Here is a 17,489-nt window from a genome sequence, read left to right as displayed (position 1 = left end):
GCCAAGAGAACTGACACAGTTCGTCAGATTGTAAACCAACGTTGTTCTCTCCTCCCCTCCAATCGAAAAGGAGGGGGAGGAGGAGGAAGCGGGGGAGGGATTTTTTCTTCTCTTAAAAAGTGAGCAGAGCGGCCGGGTCTGGCTGAGAGAAGAGGAGGAGGGGAAGAGAGGGTGGAAAGAGTTGTGTGAGATAGCCTCGACTCTGGCCCAGTGACGACTATGGTCTCACTGCTGATGTCAGAAGCCAATATTGCTTTTATTCATCTCCTTTTTTTTCTCCTCTGTCCTCTGTCCACAATTAATGTTCAGTGGTGCTGACAGGCTTTGCACTGATCCACACAGGGGTCAGAGAGGGTTTGACCAGTCTGGGCGACGGGCCGACGGCTCATTGTTTTAGACGTGAACAGATGACCCAGTGACGCCCTCCCATTGGCAGCCTTGGTGTGTTTTATAACGGTGGTGGTGATGGGTATACGACAGACTCCCAGCATGCATTTGACTCCATCCGCCCCGACACACAATACACAATTGACAATCGAGGCGAGGAATCATTTTCGGAAGCTTATGGGTTCATGATATCGTTTTTATTCGATCATGACCCCTTTTCTCTATTTTTATTCCCTTAGTTTACACGAAGGGAAAACACAGATATTTCCACGCGGTTTGGCCTCATTTACACGAAAACGCAGTTTTTATCACAGAAAGCGATAATTTCTAAAAACTCCAGCCAAATTGGAGATTTCTGAAAACGCTGGTTGTGTGTTGTCGTGTCAACGGGGAGAAACAGGGTTTTAGGTTCTGAAGCGTCACATTATGCGCCAGGAAATGCTTAACGTCATTAATAGCTCCCTATGTTTACAGTTTGTTTGTTACAGGAAGACGCTCATGTTATTCGTTGTTGTTGATTCTGAGGATTCGGATTGGCTTGCATGGCTTTATCCTTCTCCCTACACTGCCGCCCATAGGTTTGGAATAGTTAGAATGGCGCTTGACGGCGTATTTATGCGTTTTGATGTAAACGACAACTTTTTTGAAAACGATGTGTGCGCAATGTTATTTTTGAAAACGGAGGGGGGGAAATATTCGTTTCTATAAATACCCTGCTACGTATAAACGTGGCCTTTAACATCTGGTCCATTGCTACTCGCCATGGTGGCTTCCACACCCCACAGGGGGGACTTTTACTGGGCTCTTCCATCACAAGGACGCAGGGTGGTGGTGTTGAAAGCCAGTTCATTGTACTGTATGCAGATGAGGATCCATGTTGTGAGTGTGTGTGGCGATGGCTGGCCTGAACCGTGCACCTTGATTACTCAACGTGCAACAGGTGTGCAGCCTCACCCAGCAACCAGCCTTCATTAGCATAGGCACACACTCCACACTATCATTCCCTTTAAATCAAACTCTCTTACTGCTCTTCTGTTCCCCAAACACATGCCATGTGCATAACTGCTGACGAATGAAAAAACTCCAGCCGGGGTCACAAGGGTTAGGCTGCATCCGAATACCTAGTACATACTATTTCTGTCTAGTGTCTACTACTTGACCATACTACACTTGACTGTGTAGTACGGTCTACAGACATGCGTAGAATGCCTCCGAACGCCGCCGAAACTCCACCGGATGTTTGGAGATGACGTATCTCCCCCCAGATGGCGGCAAAATTTACCTGTTTTCCGTCTTGTTATCGTTGCTATTAAATAAAAAAATGTCTCTTTCTACGCGAATGTCTCTTGAAATGGATATCTCTGCTAGAAGGCGTCGTCGTCGGTCATCTCGTAGAGCGACTTACCGGCAGGTTATGTTGTATATATGTGGAAATTTGGTAAGTCATTTTTTTGGAATAATAATAATACATTTACAGTTATTTGTTACTCCGTGAAAAAGACGATTGAAGTTCATTTTTCCTTTTTTATTGAACACACACACACACACACGAATAAAAAGCCGCTGTTGGTGGTGTCGGGTCAGCCATCTCTTCTTCGTTTGTTACCAGACTCCGGTTGCATTGTGGGATAGCGTAGTGTGGTCCGTGGTTCACTTTGGCGGTAGTATGCATTCGGAAATGACTTCCGTACTACAGAATGCATACTACAGTATTCGGACGCGCTAGATTTTTCGCATACTACAAAATGCATACTATATAGTATGCAAGTACGAGTATTCGGATGCAGCCTTAGTCTTTTTTTTTTTTTTAAGCTGAACAATTCCCACTGGTATTGGCAAGGTCACCATATGGCCCCTCTGTGGAATGTGGCCTCCATTGGTCTCCGGTCTGGTACATGCTATTTATTAGTGAGATCAGGTTAAGGCCAAAAGTGTTTTTATACAATGATCGGGAAGGGAGTGCTGAGTGACGGCCCCGGGATGTGGTGACGGACGTCGGACACTGTGGGTAATAGTTGAGGAATAGTTCTTGGTAAATGGTTTATGTCGACAAATTCAAGTGTGTTCATATGTGGTACGAAAATTGGTCAGCGGTTTTTAAAAAAATCCCTGATGAAGTAGCGTTCATACTATACTGTATAATTATAGGGATTTTTCTATTTTAAACCGAAACAGAAGTTGGAGCTGATGCTTGATCTGAATTAAAAACAACGTGAATTTAGATATTTTAGCTCTTTGAACATACTTGATAAACTTGTCATTTAAGATTATGAACATGGAATTAAAACATCTCTGCAACAATGATGGTTAAATATATCAGTTTGATGTTGTCCTTTTAGGTTCTGAAAATCTGTACATCTGAAGCTCTTTTAGGATGTTTTTAATGAACACTACAGTCAACAGAATTCCTGAAGGTCTTCAAAACTACAATTATTAGGCCTCTTCTGAAAACAAATAAACCTGATCAACACCCTCTAGGCATCTAACAATATTTTTTAATTTTTTCAGTCTCAATTTCTACCTCACCAAGGTACAGAGATGGCTGTTGTGAAGGCCTTACATTTCATACAGCACCAAATTGGTTCAAGTTGTATCTAAAAGACAGATACTATTTGGTGCATATTAGACCTGCATATCTGAGCAAACCAAAAACATCTGAGCAAACCAAAACTTACAAGGATCGATTCTTGTGCTTGTTTTGTTCCTTTTTTATGTTCCAATTATTCCAAATTCTTAAAAACAACAAAAGACTATCTCCTACCAGTGTTATTCAGATGACTTTGATTTAGGGAAGGAATAAAACATACTTGGGGTCTCCCCTTTTTGGAAAATAAAGTAAAACGGGGGTGAGGACGCAGCCAAGGCAAAGCCAAGGTTATGTTTGTCTATAATGTTTTTTTTTTTTTTACCTAATCAGTTGAAATTTAAATATTGTTCCGCAATGCATTGAGCCCATTGTTCTTTCCGTTGTCAAGGGAACATCTGGTCAGTAATTGTATTTTACAGTTGTTTTTAATATTGGATTTGTAGCACATTGATTTGATACTGATAAAAGGCAGTTGTGTCCTGTAACTGAAGTTACACGACAACATTGTTGTATAGTTATTCCGGATTTATCCATAATTTTCCAAGGGACTGCATTATTTTCAATAAAGGGACAACTCTGGCTTTTAACAGTTCTGAATAAATACACTACAAATCCAACAATGACAATACCTGTCAAATGGACATATCGGCCAGCTTTTTCCTTAACAATGCAAAAAAAATATGTTCAAGGCACCAGGGAAGAATATTTTAATTTCAGCTGATTAAGTCATCAGATAAACAGCCTATTAAAGTGATCAAAATCGAATCATTGTTGGCAATTGAGGTATAAGGGGAATAAACAGCTCTGGGGTGTCACCCTTGGAATGTTATTGACCATTCAGGATTAATTATTTGATAATGCTGTGGTATAAAGGCATTTATCCACAGGTGACTATGGCCCTTGAATAGTTAAACTTTAAGAGTGATCTGAATCAAACATGTTGAAGCAGCTCTTAGTGTTTATGCGCCACGGACCTGAAAGAATGTTCCAGAACATCTCATGTCCACCGCAACGCTTTCTTCTTTTATTCGTGGGCTTGAAAGCGCTTTTTATTTAAATGTCTGCACTATTATATAATGTATCAAGGCTTATATATTATTATTTTATGTTTACGGTAACGGCATCAGGTAAAAGACACCTAGTTCATATGTTCAGGGCCCGACTGAGAGACAGCAAGTGTGTGAGCCTGACCTGGACAGCTAGTTTCTGTATCTCTATGTTCTTAAAAGCAAGATGTGTGTAATTGCGTTCTTTTGATTATCGCTTTAGCAGATTTCTTCCTATGAATGGCAGTGTTTGATCTATATTTATCAATTTCTCTTTGCCTTCTGCGAGTTTGTGCGAGTTTCCACACAACAAACCGGAACTTGGCAAGCATCAAGGTTTTCACTGTTGCGATGAGACCCACTTCCTGTTTGCATCGAATTTGTGCGTGGTTGGTTTTGGATGTTATCTATCGTAAGGTTGGTTGGGTAAGGTAAGAATCCCTCAAACTATGGAAAGTTAAGTCCCTCACATTAAGAACTGGACCCTCCTCAGTGGTCCTTTTCGGGATTCACATTTCTTTCTTGCTGTGCAGTATGTTCCATATTTTCTTATTGAGATCAAAAACCCACATCATTTCCTGAGATAGACAACCATGGATTTATGAGAAAAGATAATTGTATATTCAGGTTTTGCACATTACTGACAAATGATCAAATGGGTAAACTGCGTCAAGTGAAACAACTTCACTTGATAAACTAATTTAATGTTTTTTAAGGCAATGGCCACAGAATAAACCCACAGCATCTACAGAAAACCGAGAGAGCGTACTTGCAGCACATACAGAGAGATTGAATCAACCCCGAGAACCAAGCTTTACTTTTAAAGACAGCCCGATTTAAACCAAACCCACATTCAAAACCACTTCCCCTTCTGTTAGCAACACCGTTGCTATTGGTCGACCAAACAGTCAAAAATATTCTCATGAAAATGATCATCATTGTTTGTAACATCTACATTTACTGGAATTGAGCAGCGATAAAAAATAAGTACATGCGTCAAAGAATGAGAAACCACAATATATCGCTGTCGGTACATTAAGGATGTTCATAGAACAAGTGCCAACCATTTACAATTGTAAGGTTAACCCATTCCCTATATACAACAAAGCTAGGATAAGATGATACACAATGCTAAGTACTATTCATAGGTGCCGGGACCTGCAAACAAACAATAAGTGTGTACATTAAGTACCAGGTCATACAAACATACAATAAGTATGTACATTAAGTGCCAGGTCATACAAACATACGATAAGTGTGTACATTAAGTGCCAGGTCATACAAACATACGATAAGTGTGTACATTAAGTGCCAGGTCATCCAAACATACAATTAGTGTGGAAGAGGGGCGTTTTAGGAGAGTAAGGGAGAGGCTTTGCAGAGTCCAGGTGAACTCTGAACAAGTGAGTCTTGAGTCTCTTGCCGAAGCTGATGAGCAACTCTGTGGTCCTGACATCGTTCTGGATTTGTTCTTCCTCTTACAAGGGAGTGCATTATTTTCAATAATGGGACACCGCCTTTTAACAGTTCTGAATAAATACACTACAAATCCAACAATGACAATAACTGTCAAATAGACATATCGACCAGCTGTTTCCTTGACAATGCAAAAAATATATGTCCAAGGCACCAGGGAAGATTATTTTAATTTCAGCTGATTAAGTCATTGAAAAAACAGTCTATATGGATAGAAGTGATGAAAAAAAAATCGAATCATTGTTGGCAATTGCGGTTTAAGGGGAATAAACAGATTTGGGGTGTTCCGTTATTGGGAAACAACTAGCTACTTTAGTGGTGGGAGGCAACCTCAGCTTTGCCTCGGCCGCATCCCGAACCCGTTACACACTGTTTGCCAATAGTAACACTAGATCCCTGAGTGGTTTATTACTTCCATAATGCACACCCTTGGAACGTTATTGACCAATCAGGATTAAGTATTTGATTATGCTGTGGTATAAATGCATTTATCCAAAGGTGACTATGGCCCTTTAAGAGTTAAACTTTAAGACTAAGAAAGCGGATCCATTACCACTCTAGTGATAAGATCACCGGCTTCCTGTTATCTATTATAGTTTAAAAAAAACACTAAATAGTTTAGGGTACTTTTAATTTTTTGCACATTACTGAGAAATTATCAAATGGGTAAACTGCGTCAAGTGAAGCAACTTCACTTGATAAACTAATTGAATTTTTTTTAAGGCAATGGCCACAGAATAAGCCCACAGCATCTACATGAAACCGAGAGAGCGTGCTTGCAGCACATACAGAGAGATTTAATCAACCCCGAGAACCAAGCTTTACTTTTAAAGACAGCCCGATTTAAACCAAACCCACATTCAAAACCACTTCCCCTTCTGTTAGCAACACCGTTGCTATTGGTGTACCAAACAGTCAAAAATATTGTTTGACACTCTTTGAGTGATCTCATGAAAACGATCATCATTGATTATTGCGACACCTGACATCTACATTTACTGGCATTTTGCAGCAATAAACAATAAGTACATTTGTCGAAGAAGAAGAAACAGAAACAACAATATATCACTGTTGGTACAATAAGGATGTTCATAGAACAAGTGACAAGTGCTTACAATTGTAAGGTTAACCCATTCCCTATATATAACAAAGGATAGCTAGGATAAGATGATACACAATGCTTAGTACTATATATAAGTGCCGGGACCTGCAAACATACAATTATTGTGTACATTAAGTGCCAGGGCGTACAAACATACAATAAGGGCTGAAGAGGGGCGTTTTAAGAGAGAAAGGGAGAAAGGGGGTGAGGATGGAGGCTAGGCAGAGTCGAGGTGAACTTTGAACAAGTGAGTCTTGAGTCTCTTGCGGAAGCTGATGAGTGACTCTGTAGTCCTGACATCGGCAGGACCACAGTCACTGCCACTGCGGTGCCAAAACAGAGAAGAGTTGCGACTTTGTTGTGCGACTTCTGCTTTCTCTTAGAGTTGACGGAGCCAGGCAAAAGTACATGATCTGGTGTGTTAACTAACGCGGTCTGACTAACGCAACCCCCGCCATGACAACATTATAGCTTAGTTCACGGAAAAGCTGTGAAGGGGCTGTTTCAGAACAAGCAATAGGTTATATCTTGTTCAATCGAGTGATGCAAACCTCCGACCGTGGATGATTAGTGGATAAGCCTAGGTACGTAGTCATGCTGCAGGCCCACCTGCCTTTAGAAACCACACACCCCTTCAGTCAGCAACACAGTATAGACCCCACGGAAGTCCCCTGTGCCAGCAAGCTTGCTGACGCTCTCCATTGGTACCCAGTTCCTGCCCCGGGCCCGACGGAAAAGGGAGAAATGCACACTTAAAATCATACAATGAATAGTGTGGGGAAAAAAAGTCAAATTTTCTAATTGTTAGTTATGCTTTGTTGCCTCACGGATATTTCTTTTGCGCCTTTGAAAATTATATTTATTGTGTTATTCTTTAAAACCTTGCTACTGCCAGTATCTTCTACCAAAGCCCTGCTGTCCTCTTTTCAGTGAAAGGAAAGACATGTCTCACTCAGAGGGCACTGCTAAGCCCAACAGTGGAAATACAGTGGGGGCTCATTGGATCCCTGTTCCACTTTTCCGCCAAGCCTGTTTTATAGGAGCCATGGCGGAAAGTGAAATCTAGTAAAATATCAACCTAGGATTTATTCTAAACGCATTGTCCATGTGTGTACCGGGAAGCGTCTTCATATAAGAAGTGATTCGCTGTGCAGTGGCTCACTACAGAAAGGACTGAACTCTTTCTGACTCTGCTTCACACTTTGTATTACGTTCACAATACGTGGAAAAACGATAAGTGAGAAGAAAAAAAAAAACTTCAAGCCCATAGAGGAAGTTTGCTCACAGAGTGCAACGACATGCTGTGACAAAAACAATCTTTCTTGCAGGATGATGATTGTTCTTACAAAGGAAGTGATGCAAGTGGAAATTTGCGATACTTCTGTTTTTGAGATCTTACTCCATTCCTTTATTCCTCTTTCTGTCGCTATCTCTACAAATGTATTTATCTCTCTCCCTCTCTCTGTGTATAACCCTATTTATCTACATCTCTCTTTCACTCTCTGACTCTCATATGGTTCTCATCGTGGATGTCACAATGTTTCGCCACAAGGTTAACTTCCACATAAAAAAAAATAAAGTAATGTTTTTTCAATTAGAAAAATAAAAAAGTGGTGTGAATATGTTGCTGTAGTAAAACTGCAGCATCTGGTGGTCAGAATGGGATATTCTTCAGTTGACAAAATGGCTATAATAATACAGGGAACACACAGGGGATTCATTTTGTTGGGATATATATATACATTCTATCTATTACTCAATATTTATATCCATTTTAAAACATATCCTGTGCCGGTTGGGACACCAAAGTCAACAAATGGGTTCACATCAAAGTGAACCTCTACTTTAATGTTGCTCATCTAAACGTTTTCTTTTCTTTTTTTTTTAAGCAAAATATGTTTATTGCAGCATCTTTGTGAATAATTAAGGCACATATTACCCCTGGCGGAGTTTAAGGTGATTCCCTGGAGGATTATCATCATTAGGTAGAATAACGTTGAATAATAATCCACTTTCCGTTATTGAGTTGAAAATTAACATGGACTGGCTGCTCAGCAATTTGGGGCTATTTATTATATATTTATTTTTGCTAACTCTAAAAGATGCTGATATGTTGTTTTTGAGCATGATGATGTTGCTGGTGGTGATGCTGGTTTGATGGTGGTGTTGGTGGGAGAGCCCTGGGTGGGGGGGGGGGTGCCCTGTCAAGCGATTAAACCATTTCATGCTCAAAATTAGAGTTGCAATAAGCTCCATATTTGCTAATAGCCAATTTACTTTTGCTGTGAATATTATAACACTGATACATAGCGGGGCCTACCGCCATTCCAAATGTTGAAAGCAATAACAGCTCTGTTCCCTGCAGAGGTTGCACATATGCACTCCATGTTGAACATGAATTACAATTACAAAAGATGCTACTTATACGTTTAGGGACAGAAAAACGAAAATGGGCTTGCTTTATCCCCGCATTAGCCTATTCCCTGAAGTGAAAATGGAGCAGGCCTACAGTGCGGGAGTTTTTATTTTTCAGGAAAAAAAACGACAAAAGTTTAAGGGCACGTCCTTTTGCCGGCACACTGTTCTATTCCTGAACCAAAAGACAAAGAAAAGCCTTCTCAGCAGAGTTAGATAGCTATTTTTACCTATTACCCAGAACTCCCTACCTCTATAGGGACAGGTAGAAAGGCCCAGGGACTGTGGCAGAAACTGTGCTATAAAGCGATATATTCTATTTACTACGTTTAGTTCTGACAATGGAACAGATGTAGCATCTGGCGAGGTCATGGTGAATACATTCATATGCTAAAGAGTTTTTTTTTTCCTAAAATGTTAAACATAGGCTTGTTGTTTATGCAATGCGCTGTGAGCTCCTCTGATATTTCAGCGTCAGTGAGTGTGTTTGTTGCCCGTATAAAGCGCTCTCTGGAGAATCACATACATACCAATTAATTGTCAGCGGTATTACAAAGGATGATTTGCATAAAAATAATCTACGTGCAGTCAAACCAAACACACCGGTATGTAGTCTACAACCACGATTGAATCAGCAATGTATACTATTGTGGTGACCCACAATTACTGTGTGAGACATTCACATTCAAGGGACTGTACCTTTAAGATAAACAGTTCCGGTTTACGTCAGTTTCGATTTGAACTCATGTGCGAGTATCACTTGTTTGTTTTGAAGTGGAGAGTAAAGCTGACTCGACCCATCTCCGTCTCTTGTCTCATCATTTACATACTCCACAATTGGTGACCCCCGACGCGAGTTGGATACGACTGTAAAATGTTTCACATCGACGGTGATAACAACGCGCCCGCCGCGGCGCCGGCCGCCGCTGGCGGTGCGGCTATCGACGCGGCGAACGTCGGCGCTATCTATGCTGCCACCGTCAAGTTACCGGACTTCTGGCAGAACAACCCACGGTCGTGGTTCCAGCATATCGAAGCCCAGTTCCAGCTGAGAGGAATAACACAGGACGTGACTAGGTATTTCCACGTGGTAGCAGCCTTAGATGCCTCGACGACGGCCAGGTGTATGGCGCGGTTGGAGGCTCCTCCAGCTGTCGGCAAGTACGACGCGCTCAAGGCGTTCCTCGTGAACCTCTTTGAACTGTCGGAGCTGGAGAAGGCGGACCGCCTGCTTTCCCTGAACGGCCTGGGCGACGGCAAGCCGTCCGAGTTGATGGAGAGGATGCTGGCTGTGCTGGGCTCGGCGGATCCCTCCTTCCTTTTCGCCCACATCTTCCTGCGGCAGCTTCCAGCACCCGTGCGCACCGCACTGGCCAGCTCACCTCTCTTTGCCTCCAAGGACTACCGGGCGGTGGCTGTAGAGGCCGACAGGATTTTCCTCGCCAACAGGCAGCAGTTTGTTCATGCGCTGTTGCCCCCCCAGCACACATCGGCCCCGTTTCCGCCGCAGGGATACGACCCGGACACCGCAGCCGCTGTGACCGCCCGCCGACAGCATGACGACGGGTGTTGTTACTACCACGCCAGGTTCGGGGCCAAAGCCAAGCAGTGTCGCCAGCCTTGCAGTTTTGGGGCCCCGGGAAAAGCCCGGGCCAGCGCTCATTAACAGCTGTGAGCGCTGGTCGGGACTGCAGGCTGTTGTTCGTCACTGACACCTTGTCCGGCCGGCGGCTGCTGGTTGATTCTGGGGCTCAGCGCAGCATCCTGCCGGCGACGCCTGTGGACACTATGGCTGGCGGCCATGGCCCCCCGATGGACGCCGCCAACGGCACACCCATTCGTACCTACGGCACGAGGTATGTGGATGTGTGTTTCGGCGGCCGGCGTTTTGGTTGGGATTTTGTCATGGCTGCCGTGTCTACGCCACTCCTGGGGGCGGATTTCCTCTGCGCATACAGGCTGCTGGTGGATGTTACGAACTGCCGCCTGATCGACGCCCTCCTCCTTTGCTTCGTTCCCCTGCACGCTGGGGGGGGTGGGGGGGCTTTGTCTTGCGAACACGTTTGCCACCGGGGACCTGTATCAACGCCTGCTGGCTGAGTTTCCTGACATCACCACGCCAACGTTTTCATCGGCTGTGGCTAAGCATGGTGTGGAGCACTACATCACCACGGTTGGCCCCCCGGTCTATGCACGGGCCCGCCGCCTGGACTCCGCCAAGCTCGCGATCGCCAGGGAGGAGTTTGCCACCATGGAGCGCCTCGGCATCGTACGCCGTTCTAAAAGTCCGTGGGCCTCCCCCCTGCACATGGTGACCAAGGCTGATGGCGGTTGGCGTCCGTGTGGTGATTTCCGTCGCTTGAATAACGCCACCACCCCCGACCGGTACCCGGTACCGCACATTCAGGATTTCACCGCCCACCTGGCTGGCGCCGCCGTCTTTTCTAAGGTGGACCTGGTGCGCGGTTACCATCAGGTGCCCGTCCGCCCGCAGGATGTCCCCAAGACGGCGGTCATCACGCCCTTTGGACTTTTTGAATTCCTGAGAATGCCTTTCGGCCTCAAGGGTGCAGCGCAGACGTTCCAGCGCCTCATGGATTCTGTGCTGCGGGACATGCCGTTCCTGTTCGTCTATCTGGATGACATCCTTGTTGCCAGTGCGTCCGCGGACGACCACCTGACGCATCTACGGCAGCTGTTCGGTCGGCTCAGTGAGCATGGTCTCATTGTCAACCCGGCCAAGTGCGAGTTTGGCCGGTCATCCATTACCTTCCTCGGCCACCACGTCACTCCGCAGGGGGCGGTTCCCCTCCCGGCCAAGGTGGACGCCATCGCCAGCTTCCCACGTCCGCGCACTGTGAAGTCCCTGCAGGAGTTCCTGGGCATGGTGAACTTCTATAACCGTTTCCTTCCCCATGCGGCCCAGCTCATGCGACCCTTGTACAACGCCTTGCGGGGCAGGAAGCCTGCAGACGTGTTGGATTGGTCCACGGAAATGACGGCTGCTTTCGATGCTGCCAAAACCGCGTTGGCCAACGCTGCTCTGCTGGCGCACCCGTCTCCGACCGCCCCTGTTGCTCTTACTACGGACGCCTCTGATTACGCCGTGGGGGCCGTGTGTGAGCAGTGGGTGGGCGGAGCCTGGCAACCGCTGGCCTTTTTCAGCAGGAAGCTCCGCGACAACGAGAGGAAATACAGCGCTTTCGACAGGGAGCTCCTGGCTCTTTTCCTCGCCACCCGTCATTTCCGCTTCCTGCTGGAGGGCCGTCGGTTCACGGCTTTTGTTGACCACAAGCCGCTGACGTTCGCCATGGCGAAATCTTCGGAGCCATGGTCTGGTCGACAGCAGCGTCAGCTCTCCGCCATCTCGGAGTACACCACCGACGTTCAGCATGTGGCCGGCAAAGACAATTTTGTAGCCGACTGCCTCTCTCGGGTGGTTGTTGGTTCCGTCCACTTGGGCCTCGACTACGCAGCTATGGCTGGGGATCAGGCTATTGACTCTGAGGTGCAGGCCTACAGGACAGCCCCCACGGCACTCCTTATGGAGGATGTGGTGTTTGGCACGGCCAACACCGCGCTCCTCTGCGACGTCTCTACTGGCCAGCCGCGCCCCATGGTGCCTGCTGGCTGGAGGCGTAAGGTGTTCGACACGATCCACAGCCTTTCCCACCCTGGGGTGAAGGCCTCTGCCAAGCTCGTGGGGGCCAAGTTCGTCTGGCCGGGCCTGCGGAAGGACGTCAGGGCCTGGGCTGCTGTCTGTGTGGCGTGCCAGCGTGCGAAGGTGACTCGGCATACCAAAGCCCCCTTGGCACTCTTCAAAGTGCCGGAGAGGCGTTTCGACCACGTGAATGTGGACCTGGTGGGCCCGCTTTCACCCTCCCGTGGTTACACCTACCTCCTCACCATGGTGGACCGGACCACCAGGTGGCCAGAAGTGGTTCCCCTGTCCTCCACTACAGCAGCTGAGGTGGCCCGGGCGTTCGTTATGGCTTGGGTGGCCCGTTTCGGCACACCGTCAGACATTTCCTCAGACCGGGGGCCGCAGTTCACGTCGGAGCTTTGGACTGCGGTCGCCGGGGTCCTGGGGGTGAAGGTCCACCGCACCACAGCCTATAACCCCCAGAGCAACGGGCTTTGCGAGCGGTTTCATCGGGACATGAAGGCCGCGCTCAGGGCCAGCCTTACGGGCGGCGACTGGGCTGACCGCCTCCCGTGGGTTATGCTGGGCCTTCGCTCCGCCCCCAAGGACGATCTTCAGGCCTCGTCGGCAGAGCTGGTGTACGGCCAGCCCCTGCGCGTCCCTGGGGAGTTTCTTCCGGACGCCACGGCCCCCTGGTCGGCTGCCTCCCATCGTGCTGCGTCCCGGGACATTGCGGACGCTTTCATTCCCGTTCCGACGTCTCGCCATGGCCTCCCCCGGTCCTACGTTCCCAGGGATTTACCGTCGGCCAAGTACGTCTTCATCCGCCACGATGGCCACCGTACCCCGCTGCGGCCCCCCTACGATGGGCCCTTCCGCGTCTTGGAGGGTGGGCCTAAGAACTTTGTCGTGGATATGGGGGGCAGGCCTGAGCGGGTGGCTATAGACCGGCTCAAGCCTGCTCATGTGGATGTTGGCGAACCGCTCCAGCTGGCTCAGCCCCCGCGGCGGGGGCGCCCGCCTGCGGCAGCCTCGACCCCTGGTCCTGCGGCGGCCTCGACACCTGCTCCTGCCTCTTGCCCTTCTCCTGTTAGGCGCAGCCGTTCTGGCCGCCTGGTCCGCCCCCCTAGGCGTTGATTTTTCTAGGGACTGTTTTGTACTAGTGTATTCTGTTTAACGCTAGTGGGTGTCCGATGTTCTCTGTGTGTTACCTGTTCGGTCTGGACCTGTTGGTTTGGGTGAATTCTGGGGGGGCCTGTGTGGTGACCCACAATTACTGTGTGAGACATTCACATTCAAGGGACTGTACCTTTAAGATAAACAGTTCCGGTTTACGTCAGTTTCGATTTGAACTCATGTGCGAGTATCACTTGTTTGTTTTGAAGTGGAGAGTAAAGCTGACTCGACCCATCTCCGTCTCTTGTCTCATCATTTACATACTCCACACTATGATGATAAACCCACGCCTTAAATTCAGTTGAATAAGTCCCAAATTAAATATTGTTTTCTAGAAGCAAACATGAGGACAGATGTTCAGGCTATCTGTGTTAAATGCATCGTTTAAATACATTATTTCAGAATTGTATTCAATCACCGTAAAGATCCTACAGCTATAAGTAACAATGACGTGACCTCCCAGGTATTAACAGACTTTTGTGTCATCCTCACACTACCGTCGTGTTCTATGATATCACAAAGGGACACACATTTTGTGACAAGGCACAAGACAAGTTGGCATAGTATTTCCTTCCATTTTTGAAACCAACATTAGTTTGAATATACCCTCTTTCTGTCTATAAATGATTATAGTATGACGACATGTTACATACTATCAGCAATTCTCAGCCACAATAAACTGGGCTGAATTGTAGGGAATGGAATGATTTAATAAATAAAGTGTTCGATGCCGTGATGGGTGCTGTGACCGCCTTCCACCAGCAGGAGGCGCTGCAGCCCCATCACACGCTCAACGTCATGAGCATCACACATCTGAAACAAAAAAAAATATTTGAAGGGCTCGGAGGAGATTATTTATGTGGGAAAATGAATACCATTTGTCATAAAAATGAATATCCGCACTCAAATTAGAGGTTGGGGAAATGTTTGAGATTATCTTGTTTCTTAATGTGTAATTGAAGTCAGCTTCTAATTAGACTGGCTATTATCACCCAACTTAGGAGCCATTTTACATTTGTGAAACTTTTAACAATACTAACAATAGAACAGCGCCCCTAGAAATACACGTAACCCTGTGAATAACTTAAAATCTTGGTCCCTTTTGTCACAAGTTCACCCACTCTGACCTCTTTTTTTTTTTAAATCCCCGCACCCCCTCCTCCCTCCGAACATTAATTTAGCTCAGGGACAAATCGCTCCATTAATTCCCCTTTGTATTCATTTTCTAATCATTTCACCCTTCCAACATACTACCTAAGTGCCGAGCGTCTCGTCACCTCATGCCAGGCGAGTGATTGTTCGCTCCCTAGTGCTTCCTTCGCACGTTTCCTCCTCCCTCATCCCACGTTCTGAAATGCAGTGGCGGGGCTGTGGAGACGGATGACACAGCATTTGCAGTGCAGAATGGACTCACGGCACTGAGTACCAAATCCCCCCCCCCATCCCCACCCAGACCCCCGTGAATGGACGCCCTGTGGTTTTTCATAAAAGTATAATTCCCTCGGCTTCTGTTTTTTTTTCTCGTCGTGGCCGTTGCCGTGCAGCTGTCAGCGCGATGAATCCCTTCCAAAATGATGTCTTGCACATACAGTTTTACCCGTTATCAAAGTGCCACACGTATTTCGGCTGCACCCACTGCGCCTGCGCCGATTCCCCGTTCACCTTTTTCGGTGTACAAGGCTTGTACTCCCCCGTGCGCTCGCAAGATTGAACTGACGGCGATTGGCAAACTTGAACCTGCCGGCGATCGAGCCATCAACCTGCCATGTATTGCACATTACTGACAACCTCTTGCTCTCTCACTTTCTCTTACTCCCTCTCGCTCTTTCATTCTCCTCCCTTTGAATTATTGAGCTCCTTCTTTCAAGGGGACCGGTCCTTCTCGTCGGGTTGTCTGTGTAGGCCATCATGTTTGCACTACCCACACACACATGCGCACACGCTCACAATCATTGTGTCATTGAGGAAATCACTCATGTGTCTCTCCCTTTGTGCTCAATGTTTCTCCTCTGACCCAAACCGCCCTCACAACCGCTACACAAACTCGCTCCCACACTTTTCCAATATGTTTATTCTGTTCAATTGTTCATAGCCCATTCTCTCCAACACACACACACACACACACACACACACACACACACACACACACACACACACACACACACACACACACACACACACACACACACACACACACACACACACACACACACACACACCACATATACACATATGTATAGACATGCACTCACAAACCTACATCCACATCTAAAGCCCCACCAGACACACGTCACACACCTACGCAGCAACACACACACATACACACACCCCCCAGCTCTGGCTGTGTTTTCCTGTAATGTCACGGCCCAGTGCTGGGTGTCACAGGGTTGATGGAGGGAAAAAATGGAGGTCTGAGGCAAGGGAGGTGTTTGACAGGAGTTTGTTTGTGTGTGCGTGTGTGTGTGTATTGAGAAAAGCAGGCAGGCTGACTGGTAGACAGACAGATAGATAGATGGCTAGATGGATACATGGATCGACAGATTGTTAAACAGACGGATAGAAAGATACACAGAAGGACAGAGTGCAGTAGAGAGAGAGAGAGAGAGAGAGAGAGAGAGAGAGAGAGAGAGAGAGAGAGAGAGAGAGAGAGAGAGAGAGAGAGAGAGAGAGAGAGAGAGAGAGAGAGAGAGAGAGAGAGAGAGAGAGAGGGGCAGACATGAGAGAGAGAGAGGGGCAGACATGAGAGAGAGGGGCAGACATGAGAGAGAGAGAGAGAGAGAGAGAGAGAGGCAGACATGAGAGAGAGAGAGAGAGAGAGAGAGAGAGAGAGGAGGTAGTGGAGGAGACATTGTGCCTGCGGGGTGCTGCTTGTATAAAATACTTGAGTCTGGTGAATACGCAGCAATAGCAGCACCAACCCCAACCATAGAACCATGCAGCGTAGTGCTTGTGACTTCCCTAATGGTGTTCCATTACAGCCTCCCACGGGACCATGATCTCTCTCTCTCTCTCTCGCTCTACGCACACATACACACGTACGCACTATGCACACACTGACGCATACATGAACGCACACACACATACACACAAACACAGGCTACACACACACACACACACACACACACACACACACACACACACACACACACACACACACACACACACACACACACACACACACACACTCACGCGCACACACACACACACACACACTGACATATTCACACATATACACACACATATGGACATGCACGCACGCACGCACGCACGCACGCACGCACAAAAACTAACACACAAAAACAAAGACACAAAAACTAACACACAAAGACACATACACAAACACATGTGAACACACATGCACACGGGAGCATGCACAACAAAATGCATAACCACACCCACACAGACACACATACCAAAAAACGATCAGATAATTAGTGACATTAACTCTCAAATAAAAAAAAAGAGGTAATCAGTTTGCGATTTCTTCGAGGTGCTGCGATGGTTATTTATTTGTTAAAATGCGTCCTAAACAGCTCAATAATCCGACAGCCGCCACTGACACAGAGTGTTTGGTCAGTGAAATGGGTCTCCCACTCCCTCGGCTCTGCAGCATCTGAATTTTCTTTTTCAGGTATCCCGTTAACACTTTTCCAATCA

General features: G+C 46.7%; 1 protein-coding gene across 1 annotated transcript in view; it reads left to right on the top strand.

Moving 5' to 3' along the window:
* Positions 1–14,567: 14,567 nt before the first annotated feature.
* adgrl1a (adhesion G protein-coupled receptor L1a) overlaps positions 14,568–17,489 on the top strand; it is a 22,465-nt gene continuing 19,543 nt past the window's right edge. Inside the window, exon 1 of the mRNA XM_056608843.1 lies at positions 14,568–14,627. Within this exon, the coding sequence (XP_056464818.1) occupies positions 14,568–14,627 (60 nt within the window). The remainder of the gene's footprint in view (positions 14,628–17,489) is intronic.

Source organism: Gadus chalcogrammus, chromosome 2 (assembly GCF_026213295.1).
Source record: "Gadus chalcogrammus isolate NIFS_2021 chromosome 2, NIFS_Gcha_1.0, whole genome shotgun sequence".
Taxonomy (NCBI): domain Eukaryota; kingdom Metazoa; phylum Chordata; class Actinopteri; order Gadiformes; family Gadidae; genus Gadus; species Gadus chalcogrammus.
The sequence above is the reverse complement of the archived record's forward strand: the minus strand, read 5'-3'. Positions and strand labels throughout refer to the sequence as shown.